Genomic DNA, 21,905 nt, shown 5'->3' on the forward strand with positions numbered 1-21,905 from the left:
TTGTAAATTTCATTTGATGATAAAATTGTAATATAAAATTAATTTCTAAATTGACCGAATCAGATAAGAGTTATCTTATTGTATTACAAATTATCTAATGAACTTGAATGAAAAGTTAGAATTAACTATTTTTAATGTTAACTAAATGAATAATTAAGCTATTGGATTACTATGAATTAATAATCATGGATGTATTTTACAAATTCATGTCAAATTGAGCATCAATTCCATTGTGTTATTTATTCCTAAGGAAAGTAGAAGCGATTGAATATCATCTCTCTTCCCTCATGACAATGATATTATACTACAAATGATCATTACTTAAAATCAGAAAGAAAACATGAAATACTTAATTTGGAGAAATAGATTCACTATTAAAGAACTGACAATTTCTAACTGTGTTTTTCTATTTATAAGTTAAAAAATGATATCTCTATTACATGTTAATTACGATTAATATACAATCGTCACTCAATCCTTGCTTGGAAGACCCTTGGAGATTTTTTCGCATGTCACAGACACTTTCTGATATGCAAGCAACTTCCTCCCTTAAAAATCAAAAACTTCTCTTCCTGGCTGATTTATGATGTCACAATCAAGCCCTCTTGCAATCCAAGCGTCCTTGCTTGTAATACCCTTAAAGAAACTTGTTCACACCACTGACACTTCGATCGGGATTGGCCTTAATACCGTCTATCATACTCACAATTTACAAGACAAGTCTACTTTTAATCTCAAGAGTTATTTCGCACTAAAAGAATTGTGCAGTTTGTTTTTGGGCTTTTACAACCCAACATGTGTTTTAGATATGTAAGCAACTTCATCCCTTACTAACATCAAAGACTTCACAAGTAATGTAGGATGTCACAATCACCCAATCAGAAATTCTCTTTCTCAATCCATGTGGATGTCACAAATTCAAGTGATATTGAAGATAATTTGTTGCATCAACAAAAACTTACTATGTTAAATAAATCTAGGAATTGGAACCTTTGAAATTTACAGAAAGGTTTAAAAGGTTGGCCATCTAACCTTGGTGTTTTTACAACATGGTACTTCACAATTTTTGCTTTGCTTTGATCAGCAGAAATTTCGTCAGGAAAGAGTTTAGCAAGCTCCTTCATTGTCGCATCAATTATTTCTGAGCTGCTGTGTGAGATTCATTCTTCAGCAGGGGCAAAAACTAACTCTAGCATGGATTGGTTAGGGTTGTAATATTCCTACTTAAACAAGGAATCATGAATTAACTAGTTCATGCATAATCAAAGAAAGATGAAGTTATTGCAGTTGGTCTGTACTTTGAATAAGAAAAACTGGATAAAAAGATAGACATCAACTTATATACTGTCCAACGTATTTAAACAGAGAAGAGCATACAATTAACTCTCAACATCAATTTTTTCCTAAATATTTAAATATAACAGGGTAGTTCCTTCATGCGGTGCCTCACCAGCAGAGCTACCCATGCCCGCAATATGTTAAGCAAAAGCTGACCATTACCAGGTCAAAATCTAAAAGTTTCTGTTATCTACCACTAATCAAGGGTACGGTGTAGGGTAGAAATAATGATTTAAAGGTATAAGCAAACAAACAAATGCTGTGGTTTAGTATATATGCATTCAACAAGGAGAGAAAAATGAGGGAGTCAATAAATTAGAACTTTACCTTACATGTTATAGACATGTCAACGTACACACTCAAGAGAGGACTTCTGTAAAAGAAGGAGACACATAGATGAAACTCAATACACAACCAAAAAGCAATATTACTAGATACCGTAAGATAACATCAAGCAGAAGCTAAAGAAACACTCTTCTTCAACCATGGGCAACCTAGAAGGCATTAAGATAGTCCAATTACTATTAGCTTTGTAAACCAATCCGCATTGAATCGCTAATGAACAATTGCACAAACAGCACCATCTCTTTAAACAGAACTAAAGATTAAGCATTAACTAAGAGCAGGACCTGCTGAAGAGTAGATGATCATATGTGTTTTTCAGTTTCCTCTCGAACCTGCAGATGAAAATAATCTGTGTCAGTTAACCACTGGACTCATGATTTAGCTCTCACTGATGACTAACTATAGAAATGAAGTTGCCAACAATTCCGAAAGATAGTTGATTATATACGATAAGAATCTAATTGACTGCTCAAAGAAGGAATGAGTATTCGTTTGTCAATCAGTTAATTAGCAGCAAATGACAATGAAATTGAAAGTAAATAAATGAAGAAAAAGAGTGATGAATTGATAATATAAAAAGAGCAATTCATATGGATTTCCCAATTTACCTAAGTAATTGCTTTTTCAGAACATTTGAAAGATTGAAATAAATTTTCACTTTCTATCAACTTACCTTTCCATTTAAGGGAATTCATGGACAAAGACATTTAAACAAAGAAATTGATTAAAATGAGCGGTGATATAGGACAAGTGTTAGTAATATGATTTTCGCATGTTACCTCAGTACTTGCATTTTTGGATAATCTTAAAGATTACAATGATTTTCACATACGCTGAAGTTGTTCTTTTCCATTTAAGAAATTTCCAGGCCTCATTTGAACAAAGAAATTGATCAAAACTAGTGATCATGTACAAAAAAACACAACTTTCCCAATGTTACACCAGTACTTTGGATTGGGAGACTATTTTAAGGATTACAAGAAAAGCTCACATCTTATCAACTTATTCTTTTCTATTTATCGGAGTTCCCAACCAAACCATTTAAACAAAGAAGTCAGTTTCAATAGACTTTCTGATTCAAATCATGTATTGAATGAGGGTTACTTATATTATTTTCAGACAAAACAAAGAGTTCATCACACTAATCATATGTGAACATTGATAACTGGAACTCCAACCAATTTCTCCAATCTTTTGAAGTACAACATCTCTTTCCAATTCTCAGGCAAAAGAAGCTTTAGGATGTTAACTGAATAAAACAAGATTCATAATCCAAATTAGTGAAGCTAAATTATATATACATAAGTATAACTATAGTTAATAGAAAATATATAGTATACCTAGAGTGGCATATACATAAACATCTCCTTCAATAATTTCCCCACTAGTTAGTAAGAAATTCTTCACAGTTCCATTACTATCAAGCTCAATTTTCTGTATCCGAGAACTTAGTCGGACTTCACCACCTAGTGACTGAATGTGATTAACAATCAGCATGCAAAGTCTCTCTGGGGGACTACCATCTAAGAATTTCATCTTGGAACCATGCTTCTCCTGCTAAACCTAATAAAATATATTCTGAATCAGCCATTCTCTACAGAAGTTCGTTTATGTATATTAAGTATAAATAGCTGGAAACGTATATCCAATAGTATATCAACAACAATGTTTATTCACATTATACCTATATTCATATACACAAATACAACCAAAACTCACAACAATATGTTAGTTGTTATCAACAGAAAACTAAATTAGGTCTCGATTTGACTTGATCAAATGGTAAAACAAAGTAAAGAAAAGTAATTCACTTAATTTGATAAAAGACCTATAGGTCATTCTACCTATGTCAATCTAAAATAGAATTAAAACGAAAATGAAAGCATTCTTTAAATAAAAAGGGAAATATTGATTTTTATTCTAATTGATATCGGTACAGTAAAATGGAAAGTAATTATTATCTAGATGGATCTATAAACAAGTTGAAGGTAGCAAATGAGGTACATTGTTGTGTATGTGTTTATTTTCTCTAGCTTAAAATATTATTAAGAAAAAATAAAAATGTACAGAGAGACCAAGCAGCAATTTACATATCACACATGGTGGATTGCCACAAAATTACAGTTCAATAAGGGTAATCAAAACATGTGGTTCTAAGCAGTTGTTCGGGATTATTTTATGAAATTAATCTGAAAAATAGAAACAAGAAACTGAAAGTCGTAGTTTCAAATTTCGAGAATGTGTAGTATCATTCTCAAAAGACAGTATTATGAAAGTGAAAATAGTGCAAATGTGTTCAATAGAGTTCTTTGGAAGGAAAAAAATATGTTTTCGATATATTATTACTAGAATAACTTATTAAATTAGCTAATAGCTAAAAAAAAAATTAAACGTATTAATAAGAATTCAAAAGCTCGAAAATGCTTTCTGGTTTTTCACAAAAGAATCATGAAAATGGTGAAAACAAGATAAGTGTTTTGTCATTTCCTTTACAAAAGTTAGAAAATGATTTCCGCAAAATGCGACCAAATGCCCCAAAACCTTTCAAACACAAAGAGAGCAGCCGAAAATGTTTGAGAGCAAATTTGGTCATAGTAAACAAAATAGAAGTGATATGTTACTTGATATGTTCAGTTTTACATCTATAAACTAATCCAACATTAGATCGCCAGCCAGAATTTACCAAAGATCATTTAAATTATTTTGATATTGATGTTAATATAAAGTTTTTGGTGGAAAATCAAGAGATTAATATAAAAAAAAAAAAGAGGATTACTGTACCTGAAGAAATCGATTTAAAGCAATCAATACACATTGCATTGACAATTCATAATAAAATTTAGTGTCTTTGACATTACAATAAACACCTCTGTCGTCACGCGTTTAGGTACTCCCTAAAGTTTAAAAGACAAAACAATTGGTCAATCATTCAGCTTGAAATATCTGCAAAGTTTATGCCAAATTCATGAGCACAAAGCATTCTGAAAAATTAACTTTGAAGATAAAGAATACAAAACTCAACTCGAGCTAATGTACATGTTAACTTACTAAATTTGCAGTTTGCACTAGCATTCAATAAATTTAACATGAACGATACAGAATAACCAACTCAACTCAGAAGCTAATTTATATATAAACCTAGGTTGGACTGGTTATAAAAAGTACTAGTGAATTAATTCCCAAACATTAAAAAAAAAAAAGGTAGTGACCCAAAAACAATATTTGTGTTCAAACACATTCCTCATGGTTTTAATCTACAGTACGAGGTAAAACATCCAGGTCAAATAGATACTTATACCATGTTGTAGACTCAAAAAATCCCAAAAGTCTAGATTTAATAGGTACGGCACCCAACAATATAAATAAAACTTTAACAACTTTCAAAAGCAAACACAATCAATAAAGTTTTAAAAGGAAAACTATTCCATGAATTTAGACTATATTTTGGAGGTACTTTTTATTTTCTTTTCTATTGCAACGCCAGTATGCTGAAAAAGAGAACAAAGATACAGAGGTGGACTAGATGTCCACTACAAGAGAGTTAGATCTTTACAATAACTCAAAATCTTGTGTAAACGGTGCAATACAAACACCAAAAACAGAGAATTCAACAGCCCACAAAGCCACAAAATTTTGGAGGTACTTCAAAGTCTATACTTATACTCTTCCAAGAATATAGTTTTCCCAAATTCTGTCAGTTTCTAGTATTCTGGAAGTTTGAGCAGCTTCTTTCAGACTGTTGAAATTTGAGGCTTGCATCAACACTCAAGAGTGACTTCACTAAAACTAGTTCATAAGCCTCAACTAACAACACCTAGGATCTCTTTGTGGGTAAGATATATTCTTCTTTAGTCAAAGACAAAGCAATGCTCAAGTTTGTAGATACAGTCACAGACACATTGTGCATACATACACATTTATGTCGTATTTGGTTAGCTGTTCAAAAAGTGAAGTATGAGGGCCATGGCTACAAACTAACGTTAGTTATCTTGCAATTTCACAAGCAAACAAAGATAATATTTTTGAGTGTCTAACAGGTATCTTATGCCACAATTAAAGTTCCTGAAAGACTAATCCACTAACAAGCAGAATTGTCAAGTGTCTAAAACTTTTAATGATCAAAACATCAGGTAAGATCGAAGATACCAAATATTCTCTTAGCTAAAGTTTCAATGATGAGGCATGCAATGAGTCATATGCTAACCAAGTGAAACGTGTTGCCTACTCATGTATGCACTATGCACATAATACTAGCCATCAAAATTACCACTGTACCTGCTTTATCATCCACTCCTTAACAGTTAAACCATCTTGGGCTTCAACATAAGCTTGTCCACCAAGAATTGCAGGAAGGAGTCCAATCGCAAACTTGACTTTCTCGGGCCAAGTCAACATTTCATTATTCCTTAAAATCGCTCATATTCCTTACAGTTACATTCAAAATGTAGTGTCAAAATGAACAAGCATTGAATGTGTAGCATAAGTGAAGAAATTCCATGTAAAAAAAACAAAGAGAGATAATATGTAAACTCTGGAAAAATATACTACAAAAATTGTGGAAATGTGAAGATATTTAAATTTTGAAAAAAAAATTATAAATGACATTAACAACCAAAAGTTAGCATTGAAGTTTACAACTAAGAAGATAAGTGATGAACCCTTCAATTCAGCATTCTTTTTTCTCTTATTCATGAGATTTGGTAGGCTTTATTGCGCAGATTATTCTTCATTTCCTTGTTTAATGAGAAGGTTTAACTTGTAAATCTCTATTCATAAGTTAAACTTCTAGTTCACCTTTACTAATAACATTTTAATGAATTAGTAACATGTTTTGTTTCTTGTAGTACGGATATTGATTACAAGGCCACTATGTCATAGACATGGTAGGAAGAATTGAACTTGTGTTCAAATATTTATCAGGTAATAACTGCATAAACCAACAAGCCAATTTACTCTTTGTTTCCAACCTTGGTTCTTCAACATGCATTTCCAAATCTATGTAAAGAGCACATACATTTTTTTTTTTTTAAGAAGAAGCAGAACATAACTTCAATTAAAAATGGTCGAGGGGTTTCCTTTTTTTCTTTAATGGTGGTACAAGTATCTAACCATTTACAGGAACTGGCAGAACTTCAAGAAACTCAAATCGGCTGAATTCTCTTGGCTTGTTCGATATTGCAAATATCATTGAGTGCCCCTTCACTGCAATCAATCATTGATACCAAGTTCTCCGAACAGGCTTTGTTTATTTGGGTAAGCCCCAACTTGCCAGCAAGAAAAGAAAATATTTATCAATTAAAAGGAAATGCATAAGATTAGCCCTACTTTAAGAAAGGAAAAGACAAAAAGGTAACTTTGTCAAAGTTTGTTATTGCAACATTCAAAAAACTGCATAAGGTAAAAGATACCTACTAGATCATCACTATGAAGTGAAAGTCCATCAGAACTTATTAAGACATTCATAACATCAAAAGAACAATCACTAGAAGACAATAATGAAGTTGTTGAGTCAAACATCAAAGACATCAGCAAACAAGAATTAGTTTCTAAACTTACGTAATTTATCGGAGTAAAAAATGCAGTAGAACTTAGGAATGATGGTTAATAGAAAATAATGTTGTAGCATCACAAACTAAAATGATAATACAAAAAAATAATAATTAAAAGTAATATAAAAGAAAATATATCAACTCATAAAATATATGCAGGCCTGTCTCATACCAGTCCCCATCATCATCTTTACAGGCAGCTACCTATAAGGAAAAAGACCAAAGTTTAATGTTGAGGACAGTTGATTTAGAGAGGAAATGTAACCTAGTGAGCTGAAAAGAACAGAGGAAGTGAAGAAGAAGACTGAATTTTCGTTAAGTGAATAACTGTCACTGTTACAAGCCTTTTATAATACAGGTAAGGGTAAATCAGTAAATCCCAAACTACTTTAATATCCTAATATCCTCCTTAACAAAAACTTCTATCAGTAAAAATGTTACCAACTACTCTAAATCACCCTTGAACCACATCAATTCCTTGCTGTACCATTCACGGCTGCCTTTGTGGAGCTGACAAGCAATTGGTCAACAGGTAGTAATGTGTCTACAGGTTTGCACAGAATATGCAAACTGGTCCAGCAGGTTTTAGCAGCTCAAGCAACTTCAACGCCACCTGCTTCCAAACAAACAGACAGCACTTCCCAGAACTCCAAATAATGCTAACAAGAAAAATTCCATATGCAGCCTTCCATAATGCAGCTCAAACAGCTTCAATGTACCAAACAAGCTTTAACAGCAAAATTCCATAATGCAGCTCTTCCATATGCGCTTAAACAGCTTCAATGTACAAACAAGCTTTAAACCAGAATTCCATAATGCAGCTCTTCCATAATGCAACACCAGAATTCCATAATGCAGTTTCAAACAGCTTCAATGCACTAAAACAAGCTTCAACACCAGATTCCATAATGCAGTTTCAAACAGCTCAATGCACCAAAACAAGCTTCAACACCAGAATTCTATAATGCAGTTCAAACAGCTTCAATGCACCAAAACAAGCTTCAACACCAGAATTCCATAATGCAGTTTCAAACAGCTTCAATGCACCAAAACAGTTCAACACACGAATTCATAATGCAGTTTCAAACAGCTTCAATGCACCAAAACAAGCTTTAACACCAGAATCCATAATGCAGCTTCAAACATTCAATATAGCTGTACTTAAATGAAAACAGGGTTCCAAAACCAACCTCAAACTTTCAGCAAGGAACCCCAAACTTTCCATAAACTGTCTTAAAAAAAACAACAACCTTCAAAAAAAAAAAAATCCCAGATCTGTACAATAACTGAGAAACAACTTCAGTCATTTCATATTTGTTTTTTTTTTCAGTATCAACACTGATCTCAAAACCAAAACTTCACTGACTGAATCAATATTCTACACCAGACCATAAATCACAAAAAACAGCAATCACAGAACATATGCAACAACCACAACTGCATCAGATCATAAAAACTCCACCAGACAGCAATCAACAGAACACATTCACAATGAACCAACAACTGCAACAGACCATAAAAAAACTACACCAGAACAACAAAAAAAAACTGAACACATTCGTAATAAACCACAACTGCATATTAGTCCGTTAACTAAACACTACCAGGTGCTTGTACAGTAAGTTTTTCTCGAAGTGGTTCAAACTTGGAAGCTAAAAGTGCCTTAGTAAAGATATCAGCTTTTTGATACTTAGTTGGAACATATTGAACCTTACCTTGGTGTAACTTGTTCCGTATATAGTGAGCATCTAGCTCAATATGTTTAGTCCTACCATGAAGATAGGATTGGAGGCAGTGATCCTGCACTCTGGTTGTCACACCAGATAATAGGAATTTCAGTCAACTGAAGACCAATTTCAGAAAAAAGACTGCAGAACTAGGCTATTTCAGTGGACCCTTGTGCAAGAGCCCTATTTCTGCCTCAGTGGAAGAAAGAGCCACTACCTTTTGCTTCCTTGAATTCCACTGAATGAGATTAGACCCAAAAAACACAAAGCAGCCACTAGTTGACCTTCTGTCCAGTGGATTGCAAGCCCAATCTGCATCTGTGTAACACTCTAGATTAAGCCTATGATTGGGACAGAATTGAAGGCCATAATTGGAGGTGCCTTTAAGATATCTCAGTAGCCTTTTACAGGCTTGCCAGTGCAGTTGTGTAGGAGCTTTAAAAATTGACTGGCTTATTGACTGAGTAAGAAATGTCAGGTCTAGACAAGTCAAATACTGCAGTGCACCCACTGTACTTCTGTAGAGTGCTGGATTTTCAAAAGGTTCAGTCCTAAGTGCAAGTTAGCTCCAGCAGCCATTGGGGTATTACAAGGCTTACAATCAACCATATTTGTTTTAACCAGTAGATCTTTTGCATATTTCTCCTGATTCATATGAATTCTGTCTTATTTCTTGTCACCTCAAACCCAAGAAAAACTTGAGAGATCCTAAAGCATTAATGCAAACTGTGTATTAAGATTAGATACTGTTTTCTGAACCAGATTGGGATCATTTCCTGTGAGTAAAATGTCCACATACACTAGAACATACACAATATGCCTTCTTTTTGATACACAAATAGACTAGGATCTGCTAGAGAATGAACAAAACCCAACCAAGAAATGCTTTCTTAAGTTTATCAAACCGGGCCCTAGGGGCCTGTTTAAGTCCATAAAGAGCTTTGGTCAATCTACAAACATGATGAGAATGTTGGAATCAACAAATCCTCAGGTTGAACCATATAGACTTTTCTTGAAGATCTCCATTAAGAAACGCATTATAATATCTACTGCTGGATATCCCATCCAAACTACAGCCAAGCTCAAAATAACTCAATAGTTGGAGATTTAACCACTGGACTGAATGTCTCAAGATAATCTATACCAGGAGTCTGCTGGAACCTTTAGCAAGCAACCTGGCTTTAAATCTATATAGAATCATCAGGATTAGTTTTAACCTTAAACACCCATTTACAACCTACTGGATTCATATCAGAGTTAGCTGGAACAAGTTCCCAGGTCTGATTGGATATCAAAGCATCATCAGCCTGCATAGCAGCTTTCCAGGATGGATGAGAGAGTGCTCTGACACAGTGACTGGTTCTTTGGTATCCAGGGATGAAGAGGTCAGTAGGGTAGTGTTTGGGCTTTGGTTTTTGCTCTAGTTAACATAGGATGTGTATTTGCATAAGGTAAAGGTGCTGCTAAAGGCAAGTGAACTGCAAGTGGTATAGTTTCAAAGGAGTTATAGAGGAGATGGTTACAGGGGACATCAAGGATTCTTCAGTCTTAGAGGTTTGTGACTCAAGTGAAGACTCAGCATTTTTAGAAATTTGGACATCAATAGGTGACAGGGTATGGAAGTCTAAAGTGAACTGGACTGAGATGAAACTGGAGAATGTATCCTGGTAATTTGTTCCAATGATCATGTGTTGATTGACATTGTGAGGTTAGAGGTAATATAGGAGCAGAATAAGTACTGCAGTAGGTTCATGCCATGATGAAACAGTGGGTTGGAATGACTCAGAACTGGATGATATAATAGGTGAAACTGGAGCTGATTGGTAATGTTCTGAAATGGAAAATCTGACTCATCAAACTTGACACTGACAAGTATAAATTTTGCCTGAAGGAGCTAAGCACCTATACCCTTATGATGTAGACTATAACCAATGAAAGTACACTTGACAGTGTGAAAGTTAAACTTGTGAGTGTTATAGGGTCTGGAAAGGGTAAACAGACAACCAAACACTCTAATGGCAGAGTAATTAGGGACAGTATGAAACATCTTGAAAGGGTGAAAAATTGTTCAAAACCTGTGTGGGAAGTCTGTTTGTAAGATAGGCAGTTGTTTGGAATGCATACCACCAGAATTTTAATGGCATGCCAGCTTGTGCAAGAAGGTTAATCCTTGTTCAACTAGTTGTCTATGTTTCCTCTCTACCCTCCCATTTTGTTGATGGGTGTGTGGACAGGCATGCCTAAACAAGATACCATTGGCTTTGAAATAAGGAACTAGACTCTTGTATTCACCCCCCCAATCAGTTTGAACACATTTTAAGGAGGTGTTAATTGTTTCTCAACAAGTTTATGAAATTGAGTGAAGATGGTGTAAGTTTCAGATTTGGTTTTCAGAGGAAAAATCCAGGTGAATCTTGTATGATCATCTAAGAATTGGATGTAGTATTTAAAACCTAGGTAAGGAATAGGTGAAGGTCCCTAAAGTCCGAGTATACAAGTTCGAGAGTTTAGAGGCTTGAAAGGTAGATTTGTGATAGGTAGATTGATGCAATTTACCATATGGCAGGCTGTACAAAATGTGAGGTCAGTTTTGTGTGAAAGGGGATCTCCAAATTTTTAAGAATTTTAGTAAGGACTAAGAAGTTAGGATGACCCAGCCTTTTATGCCATATCATAATGTCAGTTTTCTGGACAGGAAAAGATTGAAAATATCTAACTTAGTGGTAACAACCTTGTCAAGAACGAAGATTGCAAAACAGTACTTTCATTATTATTAGGTGCTACATCAAAAGGGGTACATTGCTTGGAATAGACAAACTAGAATACATGGCAAGATCAGTGTATCTATATTTTTGCCCTTATTGAACGTACAATCTTCATTACAATTATTGAGAGTTGGAGAAATCAAAGGTGATTGTTGAGACAAATCAAGAAGACTTGATTGGAAGAGCAAGAAAATGAGGCAGAGCTGGTGCTGTGATGTTGAACATTGTGTGAAGAGGACAACAAGGAGACAAGCTGCAATGGAAGTAGGACAGACTGGAGTTTGAAGTAGGACAGACGGAGTTTGAAGTTGGTACAGACCAGCTTAAGAATCCTTGGAGAATGGTTGCTTTGGAGGATTTGTCCTTAAAACACAATGATCATTGAAAATTCAACCAAGACATCATATCTCTAGTTAATTTGGAAACCTAAGTAAATTTTTGGTAATATTGAAACAACAAAACATTTCTAAAACAAATTCCTATGTGAACAGGTAATATAGCAGAACCAGTATGTGAAATAGTTACAACTCACCATTGCCAACCTGAAGCTGTTCTCCTCCTGTGTAATTGGAGCTTGTTGTCAGCTGGGAAAAATCGAGGTAACATGGTCTGTTGCTCCAGAGTCCATGTACCAAGCAGCATCTCTTACAGTGGATGGTGGGCTATGTAGTTAATGGCTGCTGGAGTCTGATTGTGGCCTGATCATAAGTCTGAGACTGAGCCATAAACACCTGATTAGACATATTTGAAGGACCAACATTAGACAGAAGCCAGTGTGTGCTAGAGGAAGTTCCAGGGGTTGTGAAAATGGAGGTTGTTGATCTGATAGACATTCTGAAATGGTGGTACCTGGCTCTAAAATGGTGGCAACTGGCCTGCATTGGCAGTTTGTGAGTAGTGCTGAGGAGGTATGGAAGGATAAAAACCTCCATGATAAGGTTCAAGTGCTCTTGCAAATCCAGAGGATAAATGTTCCGTAGCATTGAAGAGTTTCTGAGAAATAACATTAAACCTATGGTAGCAGTTCAAAGCCAGATGACCAGTTTTACCACACACTTGACAGATAAATCTGTTTCTTCCTCCTACACAACCTCTTCCTCTGCCACCGAATATCCTCTAGCAAATTGTGAAGTAAAGAATTGATTATGAGGTGGCATGAATTGATTCTGAGAGGGTGCATTCACTACTGAATTCTGATTAGGTGCAGCGTATGACTGGTTACCAGATTGGTGAACTTAGAGGATTGTGAGGTTGGAGCTAGATCAGTAGAGAACTGTGGTACAGATTGTAACTTCGTCTGTTCATTGTTCATAGATAGACTAGCAATATTAGCTGAACTGCTATGAAATTCATTCTGAACCAAGGATTCATTGTACTATTAGCTTTCTCAGCCTAAGTTCTAGCTTCTATAAACAATTTGAGCTTCTTGCACAGTTATCGGATCAACCTTAGATTCAAGCTAGTCGTTATGTTAACAACTGCCACATCATATTCAGAATCTAAACCATCCAATATGTAATTCAACAACTCTTCATCGGTGATAATAACACACTAGCAATCAAACTCTAGCATAACTTTTCATCTTTAGGAATAAGCATGCATACTTAAACCATCCTTTTTCGTGTTTTGCAATAGACTCTTAACATGCAGTGTTTTAGCTTTCGATTCGGTAAGAAATTCTTTTTCCAAGGTAGCCATATCTTGGTTGCAAACTGACACTTAGAGATCGCAGAAAACATAGACTCTGATATTGAAGATAATACAAACTCACCAACATTTATCAGTTCTTTTCCAAAGTAGATACTCTGAATTAGGTTTTTTGTGAACCTCTGAACTTGAGCTATCCACTTGACACGAACAAAGGGTGCTGGACATGATACGAGTCCAATGAGTGTTCTTCGAGTCCATGAGCTCCAATGGCAAACAGAATCCGTGATTTCCAGAAACGGTGGTTATCTCTTGTCAATTTTGGTGAGATTACCGGAAGTGTTGAAGAGGAGAAAGAAGAAGAATTGGAGAAATTGACTGAATCAAAAGAGTGTTTGAGACTTGAATCATTATTTGCTTTGTCAAAGGAAGAAGAAATTGGTGATGGATCGACCATTTTCGACGTTGGTCAGTGGCTCTGATACCAAGTTGATTTAGAGAGGAAATGTAAACCTAGTGAGCTGAAAAGAAACAGAGGAAGTGAAGAAGAAGACTGAAATTTTCGTTAAGTGAATAACTGTCACTGTTACAAGCCTTTTATAATACAAGGTAAGGGTAAATCAGTAAATCCCAAACTACGTTAATATCCTAATAGTGACAAATGAAAATATAAAACCCTGCATTACATATGGATATCAAGATGGAAACAAAAATTATCATGCAATTATGTCCATCATTACTCCTAGAAATAGAAAAGTACTCATGCCAAAATATCAACCAGAATGAAAAACTTCTTCCAGATTATCATCCATATGAAAATCGCCTATTGTTCAATGAAGTTGAAAAAATACCTCTCTTCTAATCACTAACTAGCAAGCTTTTGTAAGTTTCTATAAGTTAACAAAAGACAGAGAAATCAACAAAAAAGTATACATATATATCTTTAGCTTGGCATGAACTAATTGGAAAGTGGTAAAGATAAAGCAACACAGAAACCTTTCACCCAGAACATCTCTTGCTTCTAGTAACAAAGGTTGGTGACCCGCATCTGTCAGATATTTTGCATTTGATAAACCAGCCAAACCTGCGATAGTTTTGGAAATTAGAAGTTTCAATATAACATAAAAAAGAAGAACCTTTTAAAAAAGAAATGGAAAAGATGGAAAGTTTATTTTAGTTTAAGTAGGGTAAAAGCTTTTGGCTAAAGTGTCACAAGAATAACAAAGGTCTATGTCAGAAGATTGTCTTGGATGCTCAAATTGCATTGTCCACAAGCAAATTTAAGAACCTTCGCTTACAGATTCAAAGATTCAGTGCTTCCCATAGTACATATTGGGAAAAAAAATTACAATGGTAACCACAAGCGTTTTTATTTATCTGTTGAGGAGATGGGCCTCACAGAGAAGAGACCAAAGTGAATATTCTGTCCTGAAGCAATCTTGTTCAGAAGACAGATTGACTAAGATGAGTTGGTTCCAGTAGGGAACTTTAGTTTTGCTAATTCTAGGAAATACAATGGGAATGCAAAGCCGGTGCTCTTTCATTAATTTAGACCTGCCTTTTGTTCTACTTTGAATATAATGTCAGTGCTGCATTCAATTATTCAAACCCATGAGAATAGGTGGAAGAACATTATCTTTAAGGTGGCCAGCTCACTCTAATTTGAGTGTTCTCTCAAGTTAACCAACGTACTTCATGTCATTACCTATTCTGACATTTGTGAGTCAACACAGTCACCAAGGAACTTTTCACAAATAGGGAACTTTATTTGCTAATTCTAGGAAATACATGGGTATGCAGAGCTGGTGCCTTTCATTAATTTAGACCTCCTTTTGGTTCTACTTTGAATATAATGTCAGTGCTGCTTCAATTATTCAAACCCATGAGAATAGGTGGAAGAAACATTATCTTTAAGGTGGCCAGCTCACTCTAATTTGAGTGTTCTCTCAAGTTAACCAACGTACTTTATGTCATTATTCTAATTTCTGACATTTGTGGAGTCAACCAAGTCACCAAGGAACTTTTCACCAATAGGGAACTTTAGTTTTGCTAATTCTAGGAAATACAATGGGTATGCAGAGCCGTGCTCTTTCATTAATTTAGACCTGCCTTTTGGTTCTACTTTGAATATAATGTCAGTGCTGCATTCAATTATCCAAACCCATGAGAACAATTGACTAGGTGGAAGAAACATATCTTTAAGGTGGCCAGCTCACTCTAATTTGAGTGTTCTCTCAAGTTAACCAACGTACTTATGTCATTATTCTAATTTCTGACATTTGTGGAGTCAACACAAGTCACCAAGGAACTTTTCACAGAATGGTTTAATTCATAAGTCAAAACTTCAACGTGATAATGCGCTAAGTTCATATCCTATTTGAAATCGGGTGTTTTGTCATTATTCTAAGTTATTAAAACTATCTTAACAGGGTTGGCCATTTCATCAACAGTATTTTTGTCTTTAACTTCTTCCCGTAGAGGAAACACTATAATAGAAACAGATTTTCCCTTCAAGCTGATATTTCTGGGTGCATCTTTTGAAAGAGATTGACCAAAGGAAAACGAGACAGATTCACAAAAATTAAGGAACCTAACTCCCTTGACATGCTTACACTAAATTATGAGTACATTTTCATAAAAAAAAAAAATAGTCAGCACAACCATAAACACACTCCCTCATTTCTATTCAGCATCATCTACGGTTTGGGAAAACCCCATAACTTATGCCATTCAGACAAATGTTCCGTTAGCCAGAAACGAGAAAAACAATGCCAAGCCATATAGAGTTTACAAGTAGTGAAATGGAGTTTAAGATTTGTAGTTAACTCTGAAGACCAACTAAATTCTACTAACAGTTAGCTGGGGAAAATAAATCCATTAGAATCTTAAAAAGTACAAAATCTCTGAAATGAAATTATTTGTTTTGATACTTACTAGCTCTGATTTTCGATATATATTTGCTTTAATTTCATTGACTTAGAAAATACGTTTTTATTCATAATTTTGTTAAATTTCCAAAAGCAAAGCAAGGATTCTAAAACTGAACAAAACAAAACTGAGTGAGATAAAAAGAGAAAACACGCCACCTGCACTAGCAATTACAACTTTCAAAGGCTTGGTTGGACGAGGAGAAGCATGAAAGGAAGAAGATAAGTAAGCAGCTTCCAAGAATTAGCCTATTATCAGTATCCGGTTTCGGATAGTCCCACAAGCTACCTGTAAAAATTAGGCCAAGTTTAGAACTTCATAATTCAATTTAACAAATCAAAATAACCATTAAAATTCACAAACTTGCAAAGGATTTTCCCTTCCTAGGAGTTGTTTTAACATGATTTTGGTGGCCTTACCCATCATTCACTCCCATGAAACGCCATTAAAGCACTCCACACAAGGTGAGGCTCATTTCTTTGTTAGTGAAAGATCTGAATGCTTGGTGGAAGCTGATAGAAGTTAAGTTTTTATTTGATAAGCATAATATAATATAAGGCGTGGTGATAAATGAGATTGTCGTGGCGTTGGCGGTTTCTTAATTTTGAAATGGGAACATTCAACTTAATTCACCACGGTTTTGGTTATGGACCAAACATGCCCAATTTTAGCTTTTTAGCAACTTAACTTTAGACCGCATCTAGATAGTTTAAGCAAGGTTCTGAAACCTGACTTAGAGTGTCACCTGGCCAAGGGGCTGGGTCTCGTGTGTCTAGGTCCGACCGGTTAAACTGGTAGTCTAACCAGTGATCCAACAAGTTTGAATCCTTGTAAACACACCCCTAAAAAATACACAACAGTTTCTATAGTTTTGAAATCTAGCAAATAATCCTACGATCTGACCCTAAATTGATTTTTCCAACCAAATTCAACTGATTCTGATAGCCAACATTTAATTCGAGGCCACCACCTAAACCACCGTCCTCCACTCTACAAACTCCTCTACTCTGAACTTCGTTGCCCCCCTTCCCCGGCGTGACCTCTAAAACCGTCGGGATTGTTTGATTTTACCCTTCCAGTCGTCCCCATTATGGCTTTTGTCGTGGCTGCCTCATCTACAAAAACAGGTTGGTTTACCCAAATTTGAAGTTCATTCCTAAACTATTAGAAGATTTCACTGCAGCTCCCCGGGGGGGGGGGGGGGGTGGGGGGGGGGGGCCGGCGGCAATGGGATTCTGGTTTTTTTAGAACTTATAAGAAACTGATGAATATAGTGGTTTGGGATGGTATTAAGAAGGATGTGGGAGTATGTCCAGCAATGCTCCATTTGCCAATTAAATAAATATTCTACTCTCAAACCAACAGGTCTACTTCAGCCCTTACCCATTCCATCCCAAGTTTTTGAAGATATCAGCATGGACTTCATTGGAGGGTTACCAAAGGCAAAAGGACAGGATACTATAATGGTTGTGGTGGATAGGCTCACTAAATACGGACATTTTATTCCCTTGTGCCATCCCTACAGCGCTAAGGATGTTGCTGCTATTTTTATCGCTGCTATTGTGAAGCTCCATGGATTTCCCAAATCTATCGTTTCGGACCGCGATAGGATCTTTATCAGTCAATTTTGGCAAGAACTGTTCAAGGCTGCTGGCACTTCGTTGAAATTCAGTTCTGCATACCATCCTCAAACCGATGGCTAGACGGAGGTTGTCAACCGCTGTTTGGAAACTTACTTGCGATGTTTCTGTAGTTCACAACCCAAACAATGGCATAAGTGGCTGTCCTGGCAGAATATTGGTACAATACCACACATCACAGCTCCATTAAAATGACTCCCTTCAAAGCCCTATATGGAAGGGATCCACCCACTCTCCTCAAATTTATAGATTACCCTTCCTCTATGGAAGAAGTCAACCAACAAATGGCTGCACGAAATTCAATATTGGATGAGTTGAAGCATAACTTGGCTGTTGCTCAAGAACAGATGAAGGAAGCAGCTGACCTAGGTCGTCGGGATGTTAGTTTTCAACCGGGAGACCAGGAGTATTTGAAGCTCCAACCGTATCATTTCAAGTCCTTGGCCAAAAAACTGAAAGAAAAGCTAAGACCTAGGTTTTATGGTCGCTTTCCCATAATAGAGAAGATTGGGCAGGTTGCTTACAGGTTGGAGCTGCCGTCTACGGCAAAAATTCATCCAGTCTTTCACATCTCTCAGCTTAAATGAAGTCTGCACACCTCAGTACCCATCCAGCCGCTGCCATCCTTCCTCACTAAGGATATGGAACTTCTTGTTCAACCAGAATCGATGTTGGCAGTCCGCACTTTATTAGATGGCTCTCGGGAAGTCCTTATCAAATGGAAGGACTTGGCTCCCTTTGAAGCATCTTGGGAGGCTTTTGATGTTATAAAGCTGCAATTTCCTCATTTCCACCTTGAGGACAAGGTGGCTCTTCATTTGGGGGGGGGGTGTGGGGGGGGGTATTGATAAACCTCCCATTAAGAATGTTTATCAATACAAAGGGCATAAGAGACATTTGGGTCAGTAAGTGTAAGGAGTAAGAGGTGCCTGGTTGTTGGGGAAATTCGTTACAGTCACGTGGGAGTGGGGAATCAAAGTTGTTAGTAGAGAGAATATGTAGTCAAGAAGATAGTATAAATAAAGGGGTCAGTTTTGGGGTAGGATTGGAATATTAGTCTATTGTCATTGTGGGAGGTCCCCAGCTCCTCGAATTGCTGGGATCTATCTGTTTGGTTTTCCAATTGTTTGGTTGTTTCTTTTTCCATTCTCTAGAAATATAATCTGGTTGAGACTCGATTGAGAGAACTCTTTTCTGTTATTTTGGACTGTTTGTGTTGTTTGCTGGTCATTGTTGCAGGGAGTCTTAACATGCACTAATGTGAATGGGAAGCGGGAGTTGGGACATATTGTATTAGCAAAATTAGAACTCCCATACTATATTAGCAGCCATTAAAGAACCAATGCGTAGGAGATGAATGAATTATCTGTCAAAAATACAATCCTAAAATAGGAAATATTCTAACCTTATTTATGCCCAATTGGTCTTCAAATTGAAATCCATCCAAGTTCAATTCAACTTCCAAACCTTTGTTGACGTGATTACTATATGCATCAAACATCTGGAAGAAATGAATGGTTACATAGGTTAGCAAGTATGCCTTAAAACCACTCGCAAAAGCTACACAAGTTTCCAATTATCTAACTTAAAAGATAATACATTTGCTTGATTGTTGCAGGTTGAGCCAAAACAATATTTCTTTAAATGTTATTATGAAGTACCTCATTATTCCATAAAGTGTTCTAAATCTATAATTATGCTAAAAGGAAATTAATAATATCATGTTCAGCACTGAAATCAAAGATTAACAAATGTATTATGCTAAAAGGAAATTAATAACATCAAGTTTCGGCACTAAAATCAAAGATTAACAGTATACACTAAGTACCACACGTTAAATGAAAATACATTGTGAAATACCATATGCAATATTAAGGAATCTACCCCATTGATGCAGTTGATATGCTTAGGTTGTCAAATAACATATAATTATCTGTATAATCAATTGTGTTCCCAGTTCAACATATACGATGTCAGTATATAAGAATTAACTTTAAACTGAGTTCAGCTAGGCCCCTCCCTTTATAAGATTAATCTTTGAGACTAATGATTTGTCAACCACTCTAGTTTGCTTCATTAATCTACAATATACTTAATTACAATCATAAGACATTACAAATTTTCCAAAATAAGTCTAGCCATGAAAATTATAACATCCCCAAAATACCTCAAATTTAAGGTGCTTAACCATAGAGCCTAGAAGCAAATTGTTTCCAAAATTTGGTGATTGGATAGTGACATGCTTTAAAGATCCAAGAATAACTGATACATATATATAAATCATATATAAACATATGAGTACAATGGCAAGATGATGTTAGAAAAAAGATTGAAACAGGTTCTAGATGCAAATCTGTTAAAGATCACTGGAATACCTTGACATGGAATTGAAACTAAAGCCAATTCATCTCGTGGAGATATCACCAAGGTAGCCTCATAATGTGGCTGGATCTTGTCCAACTCATAGCTTTCAATCAGAATATCCTATAGAATTAGGATAACTTAAACAAGGAGCTAATGCACACCAAAAACATACTATCACCCTCGTAACAGATGCAAATGGAATCCGATTATCATAGATGTCATAGCACACAATGGATAAATGTGGAAAGCACGAACCAACTATGTGGAAAGTGGTTATTTTATGACAAAAGGGGGAATATAAAAGGTTATTAAGTCTAATTAGAAATGCTAGTTAAGGGAAAAATAATAGGACAAAGAAACTCCCTAAACAGCATTAAAATATGCATGATAATTGATGTGAAAGTTAAATAGATTTATTAAGTAACTACTTAAACCAAAAGTTTACGCTTATAGGTTTAGGCCCAACGACAATATTTAAGCTGTAAAGTCTCGCCATGCGTAATGCCAGTTAAAAGATGATGCTTTATTGGTCATTAATCCTATTTAGAGAGTGTATTGAGATTGAGTGGATGATAAAGAGTATCATACTTAATTCTAGGAATGAGCCAATAAAATTGCTTTTCATCTTTCTACAATACACCTTGGATGGGAAATTGTGCAATTCATTCCTGTGCAATACAAGAAACATCTTGTGATAAATTATTTGGGATACTTATCACCCCTTATTTTGTACTCTAGGCTTAAGGCTAGCAAAGAATAATGTTATCCGAAGTTTCTTCAAAATTTTGTATGAATGAGTTATCTCAGCTAGAAGATGGAAATGATTTTACTGTGAGTTTCATGAACAAAAAAAATTGATAAGCTGATTCGTTAAAAGTTTTCTTACCTAACACAGAACTGTGGGCTCTGTTTACAACTCAAAAGTCTCCAATTTCCAACCTTAGAAGATCCCTTAACTACCACATGTCTCTCACAACTCTTACAGCTTGACTGAGGCTAAAGCACAAAATTCCATCATATCAGGTTATATAATCATAAAACACAAGAAACGATATCATATTATACAGCAACGAACAAAAAGAGATAAGAATCTTTTGTATCACTTACAAGGTGAAATGAAAACCTATACATCTCAGCATTCTGAAAGAAGTTTGGTCACTTACACTCGAATTCAAATACATAGAAACCTTGATACCCTTTCGTAGAAGTAAGTGGTACATGAGCTGTGAAGATGTTGATACTCTTTTGAAGATTCTTCCTTTCACCTATGAATCCGACTTCCATGATCATCTATAAATTATTCTTAACAATGTGCTTCTGGTCCAACTTCTTTGAAGGACTAGAAGAAACAGCATTGGCAGGCCGAACAACAGCCACAATTTCTCTAGGAGGTACTTCTCCATCTTTAGCACTGAAACAAAAACTCATTAGTTGTGATTAAATATCTTGATGGAAGAGAAAAGAAAGGGATTGAATTTTTGTTTCTCAAGCTAAGTGCCAAAAGAAATGGAGAATATTTTTACATATATTCAAGATGTGACATTCTATATTTATGAATTTCCAAATAACTTAATCATTGTTCTCATCCTTGATAAACCAAAA

The 21,905-nt window shown here is 35.5% G+C and overlaps 1 protein-coding gene and 1 pseudogene across 1 annotated transcript; one reads left to right on the forward strand and one right to left on the reverse strand.

The window, feature by feature from the left end:
* Positions 1-898: 898 nt before the first annotated feature.
* Positions 899-16,722, reverse strand: LOC116108911 (annotated as a pseudogene).
* A 1,408-nt stretch (positions 16,723-18,130) lies between these two features.
* LOC116108912 lies at positions 18,131-18,526 on the forward strand. Its single transcript, XM_031395157.1, has one exon. The coding sequence runs from the start codon at positions 18,131-18,133 to the stop codon at positions 18,524-18,526; it is 396 nt and encodes a 131-aa protein (XP_031251017.1).
* The last annotated feature ends 3,379 nt before the right edge of the window (positions 18,527-21,905 follow it).

Source organism: Pistacia vera, unplaced genomic scaffold (assembly GCF_008641045.1).
Source record: "Pistacia vera cultivar Batoury unplaced genomic scaffold, PisVer_v2 Contig570, whole genome shotgun sequence".
Classification (NCBI taxonomy): Eukaryota; Viridiplantae; Streptophyta; class Magnoliopsida; order Sapindales; family Anacardiaceae; genus Pistacia; species Pistacia vera.

Excerpts from the sequence above, each read along its gene's own strand:
- LOC116108912 (XM_031395157.1), top strand. The coding sequence starts at position 18,131 with ATGACTCCCTTCAAAGCCCTATATGGAAGGGATCCACCCACTCTCCTC.